General features: G+C 35.8%; 1 protein-coding gene across 1 annotated transcript in view; it reads right to left on the reverse strand.

Moving 5' to 3' along the window:
- Positions 1-15560: 15560 nt before the first annotated feature.
- Positions 15561-17759, reverse strand: part of sparta (spartin a) — a 35288-nt gene continuing 33089 nt past the window's right edge. Inside the window, exon 8 of the mRNA XM_039745802.1 lies at positions 15561-16142. Coding sequence (XP_039601736.1) covers positions 15962-16142 — 181 coding nt within the window. The 3' untranslated portion in view covers positions 15561-15961. The remainder of the gene's footprint in view (positions 16143-17759) is intronic.

Below are 17759 nucleotides of genomic sequence, written 5' to 3' on the forward strand. Positions count from 1 at the left end.
GCATAAATTAAGAAAATGTGGGTAAAAATACTTAAAAATATGTAAGTGAAAATATACATGATTGTAATTAAATATAGCAAAACCAAAAAAAAAAGTTTGTTACTCATTTATCAATGATTTGCACTTTGTACTGATTTTTTTCCACTTGTTTTCATTTAATGTTAACATTTAATAATTTGGGGATTCATGTGTAAATGGTGCATACACACAAAAATATTGTGTACGCCCGTTTCCACGCACACTTTGAGATGTGTAAAAACTAGACTTGGCCTAAATACTTAAGCCTAAATATGGCTCTTCCAAAATTTTCTGAGGCCATTTAAACCATTAAATGGTCTTAAAAATACTGAAGCTGGGCAAAAGATATTATTTTACCTTTATTAAAGTTAACTTAGCTGGAAAAAAGAAAACCAACACCTGTCTGCTTTTGGTCTATTGGTCCTCCTCCCTCTCTGAACTGTTAATCGAATGTAATGTGATGCATTGGGTAAATTTTAACCTTGCAAGAAAAAATACTTTTTACGGTATCTTTTATAAAGTAGCTATTTCTTCTGACACAAATTTTCTGTTGAGTGTGTTGCAGTTTTTTTTTTTAAGGGATGCCCATTACATTAGCCGTATCTTACAAAATTAAACAAAATGAAGCCAAAGGTTGCAAGATGTAGTTGTAGCATATACTCCCCTAATTAGAAGACTGTAGGTGCATGCATGTAGAACCTACCAACAATTAAGTTCTGTTTATAAATCTATGTTTGGTGTTTGTTCATTAAGTTCTACTAAATGTATGTCTGTAGTATTCCTTTTTGGTATAATTTTTATATTGTGAAACACATTTTAACAAGCTGCCTCACTGTTCTAGCATTCTGAGTTTAAATTTCATGGATGGTGGTTGTCTGTATGGAGTTTACATGTTGTTCCCATTTCTCTGTTCCTCTCACAATATCCCAGTGTGAATGTGTTGAGCCTTGGGGTGGACTGTCCAGCCTGTCCAAGGCTTTTTTTTTTCCTTGCGCCTAATGCTGTTGGGATAGGGTGTGGGTACCAACCTGAACCTCTCAGAATTGGATTTAGGGGATCTGAGAATGTATTATGTTAAAGGAAAACCTAAAAGCAGCACATTTCTTGTTACACAGGCATTATGAAATGAGTACAGTTATTGTAGACCCATGTAAACATGTATCTACAAGGGGGAATGAAGACACCATGTTTTGGCTGTATTCATCAGGTGTACAACTGAAAAGGAAAGAATAAATAAAGGTAAAATAAATAGGAGGAAACAAAGCCAAGGCAAATGAAAAGTTGAGAGAAGGAGAGTAAAAGCTCTCTTTAGAGAAGGTGAAGGGAGAGATTAAAAGGTTGTACAGCTGTTAAGCTCTGCAGATATATGTGATCTCAGGCTGAAAATGAGCTTAGCTTCTTCTGGTTTTTCTTTCAAAACTGTCTTTGAAGCCCCATGAAGGAACACAAACAGACCAGTGTGGCTATCATTAAAGGATGTGAAGTGTTCTACAATAGAGCTGTTAAAATTAAAGACCTTACAAAGCCCAAAATGTTCCCTGAATTGGTCTGCTAGACACTGTTTTGCCTCTGTAGGTGACTGGACACTTTGTACAAGAAATGCAGTAAATAAAATTATTAGATTGGCAAGAAGCCCGTTGTTTAATATTGAATTTATTAGATGAGCCAAATACAATGGTATTTTTAGTGGCATATTTTGACACACTGGCTCCAAATTACAGTTCAAAGTGCCTGGTGAGAAATGTCCGTGTCCTCTGTGAAGTAAACTGCAGACAAGAATATGCAATTGGCAAACTCATCATGGGCCATGACGTGATTTGGAAGCACATACATTAGTAAACTAATTCTCTCAGGAAATTGTAACTGTGTGGTTATAATTATGAATAAATACTATATCTAACAAACTTTTCTAGCTCTAAGCTATTTTGTCAAGTACCCCGAGTAAGAAAGTGACAAAATAAGACGAGCTCAATAAAAGAGTGAAACAAGCTTCTGATCTGGTTGGTCATCCCAAAGTCTGGGTTCAGGACTGGAACTGACCACCTTAGCTTAAACCAACCTACAGTATGTAAACATGTCTTTATGTTGATTTTTGCAGAATAAGAAGGATGCTTAATGAAGATATATTAGTAGGTAGCTGCAAGGAATAATTTATAAACTATACAGTAGTGATAGTTTTAACTTGTTTTTTGTCTCCTACCAGCTAATAATGGTAAGCCAGGAAGTATAATGGAATAGGAGTTTAGCAGAATCAGAAAAAAGAGAGATTTCTTTCTTGGTTAGCTTTGTGGGGAGTGCTGTAATTTAAGATGACACTCCATTATCGTCCCTGCTGCACTAAACAGAGTGGACCAATAGGGAGAGAATGCTATTTAATCCCATTGTAGTTAAAGTGAACCAGTTACATAAAGTGCCCCGGGGGATCTTGAAAACAGTGACTGAAAGATACTTTTATGACTGCCTGAAAACACACCAATTTTCTAGGCAAACCAAAATCTGGGGTACAGCTATTAATACTGTGACTCTCATTGGCCTTAATGATGGTCCATTTTTTGACAATTTTGAGTTGTAATGACTAATGAAATCTGACTGTTTTACTTTTTACATAATTAGGAGAATCACATTCCTGTGGTACTGATCTGATTTTTACTGAGATTTTGTAATGGATGGGTGAATATTACTAATGGTTTATGCTTCAAGGTTTGAAAGTGAGAAATAACAACTGTACCCAGTTAAAAGAATCAATAAAAATATTCTAAGCTCAGGTTTTTTAAACTACCAGTAGATGGCAGCAGTGGTATAGCAATCATACAATAAGAGAGGTACTGAAGAGGGGCGTTTCTGGTCTTTAAAACGTACTTTTGTTTGCTTTCCATTAAAAGCCAGAATCTTTTAGTCAGTGGCTAATTTTTGTGTTTACTCAAACTTTATAGATTGATATTTTGGACTCCTGTACCTGCCCTCAAAGCACAGTTAATTTTCTTGCCAGGTGCCTTTATGGAATTTATAAGCTTCTCTTACTGATATAAAACATTCCTCTGTTGTCACTATGTTCCTCCTACAGTATAAATAAATACTATATACAGTATGGTGTTGGTTTGTTTGTGACTCTAAATTGGCTTGATGTAAACCTGTTTTTGAGTGTTTCTCGCGATGGGCAGCCTTGGAAATATTTCTTCCTGGCGAAACTCCAACTATCCATGATCATGGGGTTGACAAAAGCAGCTTTAGAAAATTAATGAAATGATAAATAAAAATAGTTTCTGTTAAGGCCACAGTTATCCATAATTGGTAAAGTGGATTAGTTTATGAAGGTATTGTATCGGTATATTTTACATAAAATTTAATATCAGATCAGAGATGCAATGAAAGATAATTATAAATGAAGTTTTAATAGTCTCTCTAGCTACAGAATATTTTGACTTGATAAACTGTACAACCCTTAACTACAGCAAGATTAAGAGTGACACTATAAACAATGCAGATTTTATTCAGATCCTCACATTAGTGCCATATACATTGTGCAGACACATTTTTTAGGTACATCTGTTAATGAACATAAATACATATATCCAAAACAGCTAGTCATTTGGCAGAACACCAGTCTGGGTAGGATTTGTACATAGTCAGGAGTATTAGTTGTTCACATAGGAATTAGAATAAGCAAGACACATGATTGAAGCAACTTTGACTGAGTTGTTACTGTTGTCAGACATGTTGGCTCCAGCATATCAAACAGTTGCCCGTCTGGAATTTTCTTGAAATGAAGTCATAGAGGATAGTGCACTCAACAGAACACTGAGTGGCTGGTCTGTGGAGAAACCTCACAATGTTAATAAGAGCAGTCAAAAGCACATTTGCTCTAGCTAAATGAAAACCTACAAGAACTCAAATAACAACTCTTAAAACAGTAGTGTGCAGAAGGCCATCACTGGTTTCAACTGTCAGCAAAGAACATTTAGATAAGGCTCCCTCTGTGGGTAAAATCATCAAAGGTTTGGGGACACAGAATCTCTCCTGGCCTGATGAATCTAAATTTCTGTGTTAACATGCAAAATGCTAAAAGTCTGAATTTGGTATAAACTGCATAAATCCACCAATCCAACTTGCATTGTGTCAATGTTACAGAGTGGTAGTGTGTGTGGTGGGGAATGTTTTCTTGGCAAGCTTTTGGCCTCTTAAGACCAGGTTGAGTGCCACAGCATATTTGAGCAGTGTTGCAGTAGAGTTGCGCTTCTCCAGATTTGGATGGAACTTTGTGTCTAATCCTGTCTGTGTTAAATCACTACCACCGTACAACCCTGAACTAAATAATCATGTCTGAAAATGGATAGAGGTATCTGTTACTTGTGAACAAAGTTGTATGGAATTAAAAGAGCAGTATGTTTGGAAAGTGTATCTGAGAAGTCTGCATATAATATGTAAACTGATAACATGTCTTCACTTTCTGATTGGCTGTCTGTTTTCAGAAATATCAACCATAGTTTAATAAAGAAGTAAGATGTAAAGTGCCAGATGTTTTGTTAACAATTGCAGTTTTAGTTTAAAGTAATCTGCTCAAAGTTAAATGTAGAAGGGCTTTAATGTTGTATCTGTGAATTAATAATTTTCAGTTTTAACTTTGAAATGTACAAAATAATCAAATGCATGTCTTTCTAAGCTTGTTTTATTTTGTTTAAATGTCTTTCAGAACAGCTTACAAAGGAATCCAATAAGCTTGCAGAATACCAGAAATGCCTGGTTCAGCACAATATGACCATAAGTCATCTTAACAAATCTTTCAATAAGGTAATAATTTGTTCCAATGAACAAAAAGTTTTATAATATTGTTTCAACAGTGGTACTAGAATTTTGTGCTTGATATGTCACATTAGGTCCTTTCAGCTAAAAGCTGTCATCCTGTAACAAGATAAGTCACATACTAATGCACATTTTTCATTTAAACTGGAGGACTAACATTTATTTTCAAGAATATACACATTCTTGTTTATTTAAATGTAAAACCCTAAATAGGCAAATTGCCAACATTTGTAAAAGCACATAATACATTGTCCACTCTGCCCTTTCCTGAGTATCCACAATATGTAAAATATACTAATAGAAGTGTAACAAATTAGGGGTAGGAAGGACCTGAAGAAGGAACAATGGTAATTTAAGAAATCTCTTAGTCTGCACTGATAATGAAACACTATTATGAGACATTAGCATTGATTGTTAAATTAAATAACACCTTCTTTACTTTATTAGCAGTAGCACAACTGTCTTCCCATTCTCTTGTAGATCATTGCTTCTCCTCAGACTGAGTTAGTACAAAGTGATTTTTGATTATCATGTCAAATAAAGCAAAGCATCTGGTGCTAGTTATAGACACTTTGTTACATTTGGCATTGTATTTCTTCTCTAAGATTCCGTTTGGGTTTGGTTATCTAAGTACTAAAATGCTAAAGAGGCCTAACTTCAGTGCTGAGTTTGCCTCCTTTCACTCTATAAAAGATACAGATAATGTATTATTTGAAAAAAAAAAAAAGTATTAATTTGAAGTATGCTAAAATATGGCTATGTTAATAAATAAAATATCACTGTTAACAGGGCACTTTTGATATCTACCCATCAAGCTATGAAAATTACAATACTTAAGTAACTCAACCTTGAAATAAGGTTGGCACCAAGACAGGGCGAACTGGATTTTTATCAGCGGGCTAATGCATTATTACAGGATCTATTTATGATTCATGAAAAGTATGCTTAAGCATCATGTAACAGTGAATGAAACCTCGTTCCTCACGGCACCATAAAGTTGTACTGTAATAAGCCATGTGCAAGGCAGTACTGATAGTTTTTGCTTTTCGTTTGCTTTTTCAATAATTTATTGCAAGTTCATTTGTATTTTTATTTCCTTTATTGAATGACTTCCTAACTGGCATAACCAGCATCAATTACTTTCCTTCGTCTCATTGTCAGTTGCCTTCTCTGGCCGTGTTTTTGGCATTGTTAAGTGAAACTTGACTACAGGTATTGTGATATTGTAGAAACTGTTGCGACCAGAAAATAATTGCCAAGTTCACTTTTCACACTAGTTTAGTATAATTTGTCACTGGTTGCTCAGTAGGGTGGCTCCTATTAGAATTATCAGTAAAACTATAAGAATTATGCAGCTTTAGTTCATTTATGTATTAAAGCAACTTCTGATTTGGAACATTCAGCATTACAGGTGCTAACATTGAGCATTAAAGAGTGTCCTGTAGTTGTACAATACTTTATTGAGAAGTATCAAAATTATGTAGTACTGTGTTAAGCCAGTTTAAATGTTTATTTTCTTTAAACTTTTATGGAAAGACAAAAGTGACATTTGTATTCAGTTTTGTTCATATTCTTTTGTTACATCTAAAGCATTTTATAATTTACTTGCATACTATTCTGCTCTTTATGAGTTCATGTATTATTATATCACTTGAAGTTATTTTTTCTCTATCTTGAACCTCTCATAAATTATGGAGAATAACCAACACTTTTCTAGATACTCGGTTATGCTGAGCTATGCACATTTACATGAAGAGCAGAAACAAAAGAAAACTTTTAAAAATGCTACACTATATGTTCAAATAAACACTCTGTAATGTGACAAATTGAGGACTTTTATGAGAGTTACTATTTTATGTTGATATGATTAATTGTAAAATGTTGTTGTCATCCATGCTCTCTACTTCCATAAAATTCATAAATCTTTCCAAACTTTAGAATTCCTGAGAAAAGATTCCATTCTGTCAAGACAATGTGAAGCATTTGCATTAGAACTACTCAAACAATTGGAAACCCAAAAACCATATTTGCACAGTTTTCTTCCCTCTTTGATGCTTGATTTTTATACACCAATAGCAGATTGTAGTTGATCTGTCCACGTGTAGATGTTATGTTCATTCATTGAAGTAGACTTGTCCCTGGAGGTACGATTATCCATTGGTTCTTTCATATGTTCATTGTCATTTGTAAAATGAAATTTTTATTTACACGTCTCCCACAGAGTGGTGAAAGCAGTGTGATACCAATAACAGACAAGAAACATCAATGAATACAAGGACTTATTACATTTCTTGTGTTTATGTATAAGAAACAATCTAGCATATAACATTTGAATAAAAAACATCTTTCTATACTGGTTGGGTCTGTTAGGTAGGGTGATGTCAATAAACACTCTGTATAGAATTGTTTTCCCAAATTAAAAACAAAGACTAAAAGCAAAACTTCAAAATTGGTAGAGAATGAAAAAAGGTCATTGTGTCTCATGGACATCAACATATTACTTTCTAATTAATATGTTTTCTTAATTTAAAAAGCTTGGTAATGTGGAGTAGAAAGAGGCCCCAGTCAGACTGATGTGTGCCCTCATTACTGTTACTTACACCAGTTTTGCTATTACTTTGGACTGTGCATCTTGTTTATGCCGAATTATAATTGTGATTCTAAAGTGTACAGTAGTTGCAAACTGCTTAGTCATTATGACTGGCTTGTTGAAATTGTTTAAGCGTTTAGTACACTTTTTCTCTTAGTATCACACACAGTTTTATTAAGGTCCTTCTGCTTGAAGCCTTCAGTCCAGTATAATCTAGTATTTGTACCCTGTAAACTGTGATATCTAGCAGTAATGTTAATTGTACTCTTTGTTTTGTTGGCAGGCTCAATCGAAGCTGGAACGAGTGGCAGCTGCAAAATGTGGCGGTGAGCTGTTAAACATGTAGGCTTCCAAGAAGTCGCATTTGTTTTGAGTCATGCCTATAAATAGCAAACGTTGTGCAGTTGTACAATGACATGCTTAATTCTGTATCAATATTTATATTAAATGTCTTTCATTCAAGAACATTACAATTTGTTCATTTTTCATACTAATTTGAATTTTAAGTTAATATCAGCCAAACTGTTTATTAGATAAGGTTCATTTCAAAGTGCTGCTAAAGTATTAAAGTTCAAAACCAATTGAGGAAAGCACTGAACTACTCGTTTATCAGTAACTCTGCATTTTTTCCCCTCCTCTTGTTCCAAATATGCATATGTTTAGGTCATTGATTGTTTATAAATGCGCAAGTGTGCGTGTGTGCTTTAATGGACACTGTGATCGACTTCCGCCCCAGCTAAAGAGACCTCCTGCTTTGCCCCAGAGGCTTCCAGGATAGGCTCTGGTCCTCTCTCCCTCAGCTGGATTGAGCATATCTGTTAATGTGTCATTTATCTGCTAATCTTTATAAATAAATGTTCACAAAAAATCTTTTTTTCAACTCGAAACTTGGCATGTAAACAATTAATTATATTTTCATGTCAACATATATTTCTCAAGCACTCTGATCAAAATTAAATTCTACTTTCTAAATAAGATGCCCCAGTGTTCTCTCCTCTCAGTTTTCTGGTGTTATAATAGGACTTCTTGGTTTTCTGCCTTGTCCCTTCCCTTTAATTTTCACATCTCTTCTCAAGGCCTTTCCCGGCAGTGCTATGGTGCTAGTATTTCCGTTTTTTCTCTCCGCAGTACAGTGCTTTTAAATGTGTTTTTAAAACATCAAAAATGTGCATGGTATTCTTTATTTGAGATGCCTTAACAAAAAATGAACTTTCTCTACAAATTGTGTACCAGAGACCAGTATAATTTGTCCACTGAGGTTTGAGATATTCCATGTGGACAGATGAACAAGACAAAAACAAAAAGGGAACTTAAGAGACCAGATACCAAGGTTTAAAGTTTATGAATCTTGTGCATAATACTCAATGCCCTGTAAATTGAAAAAATAATGGCTCCTTAAGGTTATACTGCCTTGAGCAGGATTAAATGTGCGAACGTATTTATTTCTTGAGCAGCTGCTTTCTATCTGAATGCAGTCAAGTCTCCCTATTCCGTAATCTGATGACCAAACTCATTCTGGACCATTGGGATGAACATCTCCCTGTGAACTGCGGTGTTAGCATTTCTCCAGTGCTTATGTTCATTAGCTCAGGCATGTTTCCTGCATTTGTCAGTGTGAGAGAGGGGTTGTTGCCAATGAACTTTCAGATTAGTGGATCTCAAAGAGGGGTCTGTGAAGTGTTGGAGCATGAATAAAGACACAATAGTCAAACAAGGAATTAGCACGTTTACAAAAACATGACAACTATTTACTAATAAATGATTGTTTTCTCTGCCCAGTAATCTATCGTCAACCTCACAGAATGCTAGAAGTAAATAGTGTGGGTTAGCACTGTGGTCAGTGCCACAGGTTTTTTTTTGTTTTTTTGTTTTAAGATGGAGTAGTAGCTAAGACACACCCACCAAGTGTATATGCTACTGGAATAAAATAACAGATGTAGGGAAATGTGTGCTTTTTGGATTTACCTTCAGAAACTGTTGGCCAAAAGTACCTTGGGGCTGAGCTCTATCAGAATCTAAGCAGTAAACATGTCATGTTAGTTAGAGTTCAGCTCACTGTTTAGCAAAAATAATAAAAGCATCTGTAACATCACCCACAAAGCTTGGGGAACTTCAACTGTTTCCCTGCTCCATGGCTTAAGTGATAAAACCATCAACAATACATGAAGTTTTGCTTCTTCATGCTGTGGTAGCAGTAGAGTGTTCAGCGATTTGTTAAAAAAAAAATATATATATCAACTGGCTGAATCTTTTTCAGTGTAGCTTGATAAATGCACTAATGTTAGTGGTCACACCGTTGTAATGGTAACAACAATTGTGGTGTGAATTTACAAGAGAATCTGTGGGCAATTTTCATGCATAATTGGTTCTTCTCTGATGCCTCAACTCTAGTCTGTACATATTCACTTACTAAGATTGTGTATGGAGTAAGGTTGCCGTCAAAAATAACTTGTAGTAATTTTAAGTGAAATTTACATTTCAAACGTCAGTTACGCTTCCACTTCTGAAAGTTGCACTTGCTTCGGAAAATTACGAGAACAATTCTCAAGCGTGAACAAACTGACAAAAATATATCATTGGAGGTACAAGGCATTTGCTGTCGAGGAAAACACAATCGCTTTTTGTTACTACGCATGTGCCACAAAGGTGGAAAGCTGGAGTTATTTTTGACAGCGATCATACTTCACACCTAGCCCCCTTAAAGTGGCTCCAAAACGCAAAAAACAAAATAAATTCGACACAATGAAATGAATTAAATAATGACAACATGCAGTTAACATTAAAATGTGAGCATGAAATTAACAAATTAATAGCAGTGCATTCTAAACTTTACTTAACGTCTTAGCCTAGTGTCCAGATATTTGTCATACATGTATAAGAGAGCAAGATGTTGTGGAAAGCTCCCATCTTAACCTTCAGATTTCAGAACACTTGGTCACAGATTTAGTGTTGGGGTGGGAGCAGTGGAAATATGACCCCCCCATGGAGGATATGAATATATACAAAACTACACCACAGACGTAAAAATAGGGGGCTTTGCGCAATACAAACTTCTGAAACAGCCCCCTCGTGATGGCACTGCTTTTAAGAGATTTTGCTGTAAAAGTACCGAGTTAGATTAACGGCCGAGTGTGGATGATGTTACCTCCTTATAATGCAGGAATATTTAGGTCAAAAATAAATAAACAAAATAAATCAAAGAACTGTGAAATATGACAATAAATACATAATAACTTTAAATATAGGAGTCAGCATGTTTTTCACGTGTCCTCCCGCAGTCCAGAGACATGCAGGTTACGTGCTTTGGTGGTATTAAATTTTGTGTGTGTGTTCGCCCTGCGATGGACTGGTGCCCTATGTTGGCTGCAATAGGCTCCAGCAGAACCCTGTTCAGGACTAAGGGGGTTCGAAAATGACATAAAGGAATAAGGAACAAAAGGCATATTTCATGACCCATTTAATTATTTATACTTGTATTTCTTGTTGTTGAGACTAAATAAATAATATTTCCCAATACCTTTGTTTTCATTTTGTTTGCAGATTTATCCATTCATTCATCCAATTTCTAAATCCACTTTATCCCGAGCAGAGGCAGACTCACAGGGAAGCTGAAGCATAAAGCTCTTTCTTTTTTCATTTCTTTTTATATGTGCCAATTAAATATCACATAAATCTTATTCATCAGATTACAGTGTGCCAACTTTGACCCATATAACCATGTTAGGCCAAGAGAAACGCAACTGAAATTTTAAAAAGGCATCCATCTTGTCTCAAAGATATTAAAATTAGGGTGGTCAAGTGCCACTTAACCCTTTACAGTGGCAATTGAGCATCACGGTGAAACCTATTCATTGGATATGCCAAGTTTGCCAGCCAATTTGCCCCCTGAATTCACATTGGACCAGGCAAATCTCAAATGCAACATAAAAAAGGAATCTTGTCAAAAAGCTATGCAAATAAAGGCAGCAAAATGCTGCACAACTCTCTACAGTTCCTGTTAAACATCAAAGTTAATCCTAGTCATTAAAAATGGGAATGTGACAAATTTGCTAGTCAGTTTAAACTAGGTACTCTCATTGGTCTGTGCAAAACATAACTGCAACTTAACAAAGGCATCTGCATTTTCTCAAAATTGTGACAACTTGGGTGGTGCAACTCCATTTAATCTTTTACAGTTCCCATTAAAAATCAGTTAATTTCCTTCATTGTCAAGTTTGCCAGTCAGTCTGACCCATGTAACCGCACTGGGACAGCAAAATTCCACTGTCCAAAATCACCTAATGCTTTACTGTGCCCATTAAACATCAGAGTACATCTTACTCATGAGATACAACAGTGTGCCAAGTTTGTCATTGAGCTGGGCAAAACCGAACTGACATTTAACCTGCCTTGTCGTGAAACTTCAAAAATTTAAGTTGGACTTGATATAACTCCTTTGTATCTGATCAAGTAGAAAATGTGGAAAACTGATTTCTTTTCTTCAAATAAAGTGCCTATTTTACTTGTAGTGATGCACGTTAATATTTTGTATGCTGCAGAATATTTTGACTGGCTCTTAACATTGAATAAGTAACTGCTTTGCACAAGTTGTGTGAATAAGAAACTGGCTGGAAGCGAATAACTTCGGGCTCACGTGATGATCACGTTCTCCCCAACAACATCATTTATTTATATAGCACATTTTCATACAATAAGTAGCTCAAAGTGCTTTACATAATGAAGAAAAGAAAAATAAAAGACAAAATAAGAAATTAAAATAAGACAACATTAGTTAACATAGAAAAGGAGTAAGGTCCGATGGCCAGGGTGGACAGAAAATATCTTTGCCCATATATCTGTGGGCTTTACGCCAGACCTCCCAAAGACTCGCATGTGAAGTAAATTGAGGGTCCAATGGTGCGCCCCCCTGTGATGCATTAGCGCCACAGCCAGGAGTGATAGCCCACGGACATTCACTAAATGTTGGTAGGGAAAACTCTGATCCTAGAGACCTCCAGTTAGATCACAAACGCGCAACATCAAGGCGGCAATTGAACAGACGACCAAAGCTTTAACGTGTATGTATAGAGTAGGATCTCTGTCAGAAATAACTCCAGGTTTACACCTTTGTGGCACAGTTTCTTCACACTTAAGCGAACTGTACTCATAATTTTCAGAAGCGCAAGCATAATTAACACATATAAATTTGACTTAAATTATTATTTATGACAATGATATATGGAGTAAGATCACTGTCAAAAAACAGTTATTTCTGATAGTGACCTTACTTCATATGTGTGAGTCAGGAAGTATAGGAAATCATAAATACTTCATTTTGTGTCCAATAATACTGAGCTCCAAATTCCAAGTCAAAGTCTTGACCTCTGAATTCTGGTCTCGACAGCCTGTGCTAAAAAAACAAAACCAAAATAAAACTGAACATATAGTTGGCAATGCACAACTGGTCTTACTCTGTCACCTTCTCAAGATGTCCATTGACTAGCACAGATGGACTTATCGGATAAAATGAATTGAATTCTTTCTAACAAGGAAATGACACTGATTCTAAATTTAAATGAAAAATAAGGGTGGAAAGAGGTGAATTTACTCACTTATTTGTATAATATGAATTCTGTCAGTCTGGTGGTTACACTTTATATTCAGTGTTAACATTTGGGATGTGCCATCTGTTAGAATATAGTTTCTAATGTATTTATTAACAAATTGTTGGAATGAAAAATGCAATGCAGATGATACATTGCAAACAGTGACACTGCTGTTGAGAATCCTATACCAAATGGCATGTAATTAAGAATGTTAACTCAATAAAGGGAAACTAAAATAGGAAACGAAAATAAGTACACATTCTTTTTATCTCATTTGAGTCCATTAAACATTATGATGATCTGCCCTACTTAATGTAGCAAAATGAGATCAGGAATAAATGTTATACATAAATAACAAATTCCATTAAGACCTATTCATTTGAGATCTCTGCTGTGCTACCATTGGGTACTCCCCTTTGTGACAGTCACTGGGCTTCAATGGGATTGGTACTTCCTCAATAAGTCTCTTTTATCATTTCTTTTTTTAAGCTTCCAGTGTTCTGTGTATACACCATCTGTTGGAATGAAAAATGCACTGTATTTTAACAGCACTTGCCAAAAAGGCTTTAGGATGAACATGTTGAAAGTGACACAGTTGAATGAGCATGTTGTGAGTGATGGGATATGTATTGCAGACTACATTGTTAAATTAATCTGAATTAGTGCTTCTGCGCTTAAGCACTAGACTAATGGGCCGTATTTCAAATAAAAGTGTAGAGAAGGCGCCTGCACAGTCTGTAACTGAATTAAATTTGTCAGTCTTACCTCTTTGATACAGATGAGAAACCTACTGTAGGATTAGATGAAAATGAATTTAGTCTGTCTAAACACAGCAGAAGGAAATTTGTCAATAAAACCCTTTGAAACTTGTGAAATTCTTGTAATTATACTTCAGTATACCATAGAAACATCTGACAAAAAGATCTAAAAACAATGAAGCAGCAAAATTTGTGAAAACCAATATTTGTGCCATTCTCAAATCTTTTGGCCACAACTGTATAGTTTTAGCGTTGTGGTAAAAAGGTGCACTCCATAATGAAACTGCTGCTTTTCATATCCGCTTAAATTTGTACGGCATCTTTTACTGTAATCATCAATCCAAGGCTACAGTTACCTCTTTACCTGATTAGTACAGTACTTCAAATTTTAAAGTCAAATATATTTTGTTAGTGTAGTGTTCCTATTTATAGTGTGTTTGAAACAGTACTCTGCCCCAAAACTATCTTTCATTTCATTTTATACGATTCTAATCGATAAAAGTTAGAAATTCTGATCTGCAAAACAGTGTACAACATGCCAAATTGAAAGAATCCAGATGAGATTCTTTAAATAATTTGCTAAAAATGTAAAATCTAAAAGTACTCCTTCCCTTAAATGCAAGGGTAACTTTGGTCTGGTGCAGTCTATTACCTTGTCAAATCACTGAATTTGGATATATGAGGATAAACCTACTGTTGGATTAGATGAAAATGAATTTAGTCTGTCTGAACAGAAGGAAATTTGTCAATAAACCCCCTTCCCTTTGGTTGAACAGTATGGTAGCGATATGGTAAAGACAAGGCAAGTCAAAAGAGCATTCAAAACAAGTCAGGGTTGTAATTATACAGCAGCACAGCTACAGGAAAGATACAAGACCAACTCAAGAGCATTGAACAGACCCCCAGGCTCCATGCCACTTGTCAGAGAGGCTACTGTAATGCCACTTATTACTCTGTTTAATGTCTTGTGTCTTGTTGAGTTGTGAACTGCCTCTCTAATCGCAGTCACTGACATCTGCCATTCAGTCAAAGAGGACCTTTATGGATGAGTGGCAAGGAATAAGCCCTGCTGATTACTCTTATGGTTTGATAGGACTAAAGTGGAACTTTTTGGCTTGAACACTAAGCAGTTTGTGTGGTGTATATACAGTAAAATGGCAATATCATCCCCGATCTAAATGTGTTGGTGTAAACATTTTGTGGGGAAGCTTTTCATGAGCAGGGACTGGCAATGGCAAGAAGAATGCTGGACAGTACATACAAGCCCTGAAGGAAAACCTTCTCCTCTCTGTCAGAAAGCTTAAACATGGAGAGGAAGTTTGCCGTTTTAGCAGGACAACAACCTAAAACACAAAGGAACAGTTGAATGTGGCTTAAAATGAAGAAAACCGATGTCCTTGAGTGTCCTTAACCCCAAACATGACTGGTGAGACTTAATTTTTACATGTACTTAAGCCGACACCTTTAACCAAGGCGACTTACCGAATTTGGGATACAATTGGTTACATTTCTTTTGTTTATCCAATTGGAGCACAGGCAGTGTCCTCAACATGATTTTAACCTAGAACCTTAGGATTTAAAGTCCAGAGACTTAACCACTATGCCACACACTGCCTGCCTTAACAATGGATGTCCTTTGCTAATAGCCTAAGCAAACCTTTACTCATCACGTAATACAAAATTAAATGTGACTTGCCCAAAAAGACTACTTGCTGTAACGGATGTGAGAGGAATTTCAACCACTTTTTTGGGGCAGCAAAGGATAAAATCCCAGGTTGTGGCAATCATTCATGTGAAGTCATTAAACAGTATGGTGGAACAAATATTTTATTTGATTGTTGTTTTTGCTTTGTTGTTAATCCTGCACAGCTTACAACGGTAAATCATGTTTCTGATTAGTTAAGAAAAACACATTCTGCTGGTTCAACTTTGATAACAGGTCATCTATAACAAGAAAAAAAAAATCAAATTATATATATTAAAAATATACATTATTAATAATTTACCAAAATACTTTAAGCTTTGGACATTTAGCTTGTTTGGTTTTCAGATATTTAGCAAACAAGAATTTCATCTTTTATACCCAAGACCAATCCTTTTAAATCCATAATGTAAGTATATTACTTTTATAACCTTGTATACACCAATATTAGTATTCGGGTCATGCTATCGATCCATCAATAATTCCCACATTTATTCTAATAAAATATTCATTTTTCTTCTTTCTTTTCCTGAACTTTGTAGTCTTCGAGAATGACTTTGGCAGTCTCTTTTCCAGTTTTTTTAACTACAGCTTTAATCCCGAGGTTGTCGATATTAAAAGCTGTAACACCAACGTTGATTGCAGAATTGACAGCATTGTCAGTTGCGACACCTGCAGCAGCTCCATACCTTAAAGCAAAGAGCACAGGACATCTGAATGAGACACATTTGTATAACTGTATGTAGTCCCTTATATAGGCTAAAACATTAATACTACTTTAACACTGCAGCTTCTTTCACTTTGTTCTAGCAGCTTTCAATGGGGCTCTATGGAACCTAGCATCCAAAGTGATAGAAAAAGCCTTAAAACTTGCCAAATACGTCCACTTTGAAGCAGCTAAGGGTTTGACTTAAGAAGACGTGCCTTCTAGGTTTATGAGGCATCTCTGTGATAGCAAAAGTAAACTAGAAAGTCATTCTGTCACAGATTCATAGTTCGATTCTCTTGTGGTAAGGATATGTCTCATTTTTGTACTTATAGCAGCCATGAAGGTATTGCGATGCAATGCTCAAACCTACCCCTTTACAATTAGTGGTTGTTTTACATAGACCAAAAGGCGAAATGCACAACGAGTGGCAGCAGAGTGAAAAGAACAGATAGGTGTATAAAGTACAGTAAAACTCCTAACAATATATATCTGAACTGAAGTGATCACATTGTATGTTTAATAAAAGCCACAGACATTTATCAAGAGCCAAACTACTTTTGCCATGTTGGTTCTTGCATGCACATGATCAAAATAAAAAAACAAAACTGAAAAAGCTAATGCACGATAGGGAAGACTGAAGTGTTTTAGGGGGCAGTAATGACTGTCAATCTGTACTGATCTTCCCTAAGTTTAGGTCTTGTTAAACTTTGGAGAATTGGCACTCGTGTATGTGTGTGTGTTCATTCACTCTGCAATGGATTGGCGCCCTTGCCTCGGATTGTTCCTGCCTTGTATCTGGATGCTGGCATAGGCTTCAGCTGAACTGTGACCCTGCCATGGGTAAGCAGGCTAGGAGGAGGAATGGATGGAAGGATGTATGCATGGCTTGATGCTGGGGAGTATGCTCCAATACGCTGTACAAGCTTTATTCTGTTTAAGCACTGCATGTATACCTATAATGTTTGTGCAGTCGTTGTCTCTTCAATATTCTCTCTCACTGAAGCACACACATGCTTTATCAAACTAGCTGGACCACACAGTATCTTGTCTTTAGTGAAAGATTATATTCAGTAGAATTCTACCTCTAATTAATGTTTGGCGAAAAGTTTCTGTTTTGCCTAAGAAAAATAAGGACTTACTACAGTGTGCATCATACAGTCCAATCTTACGTCTGAATATGATGTTCAGATACTCTCCAAAGTTCTAGCTAGTAGGATTGGTAACATCACAAGACCAAAACGGATTTATTAAAGACAGACACTTACATTTAAAGAGTGAATTTATTACAGTAAAAAAGCACTGAAGATTAGAAGCTAACACCTCAGACATCATTATCTTTGGACTCAGAAAAAGCATTTGATATAGCTGATTGGGACTACCTATTCACCATGTTGCACAAATTTGGGTTCAGCCCGAACATATCTGTATGGATCAAACTACTCTATACTATTGAGGAAGCCTCGGTTCGTATTAACAACATTCTTCTGGACTACTTCAGACTAGAGCGTGGTAATCGATAAGGATTCCCCCAATCATCACTACTCTTTGCAATTGCCATTGAGCCATTGGCTGTTTACTTTCAAAATGCATCAGAGAT

The sequence above is a fragment of the Polypterus senegalus genome, chromosome 2, assembly GCF_016835505.1.
Source record: "Polypterus senegalus isolate Bchr_013 chromosome 2, ASM1683550v1, whole genome shotgun sequence".
Lineage (NCBI taxonomy): Eukaryota > Metazoa > Chordata > Cladistia > Polypteriformes > Polypteridae > Polypterus > Polypterus senegalus.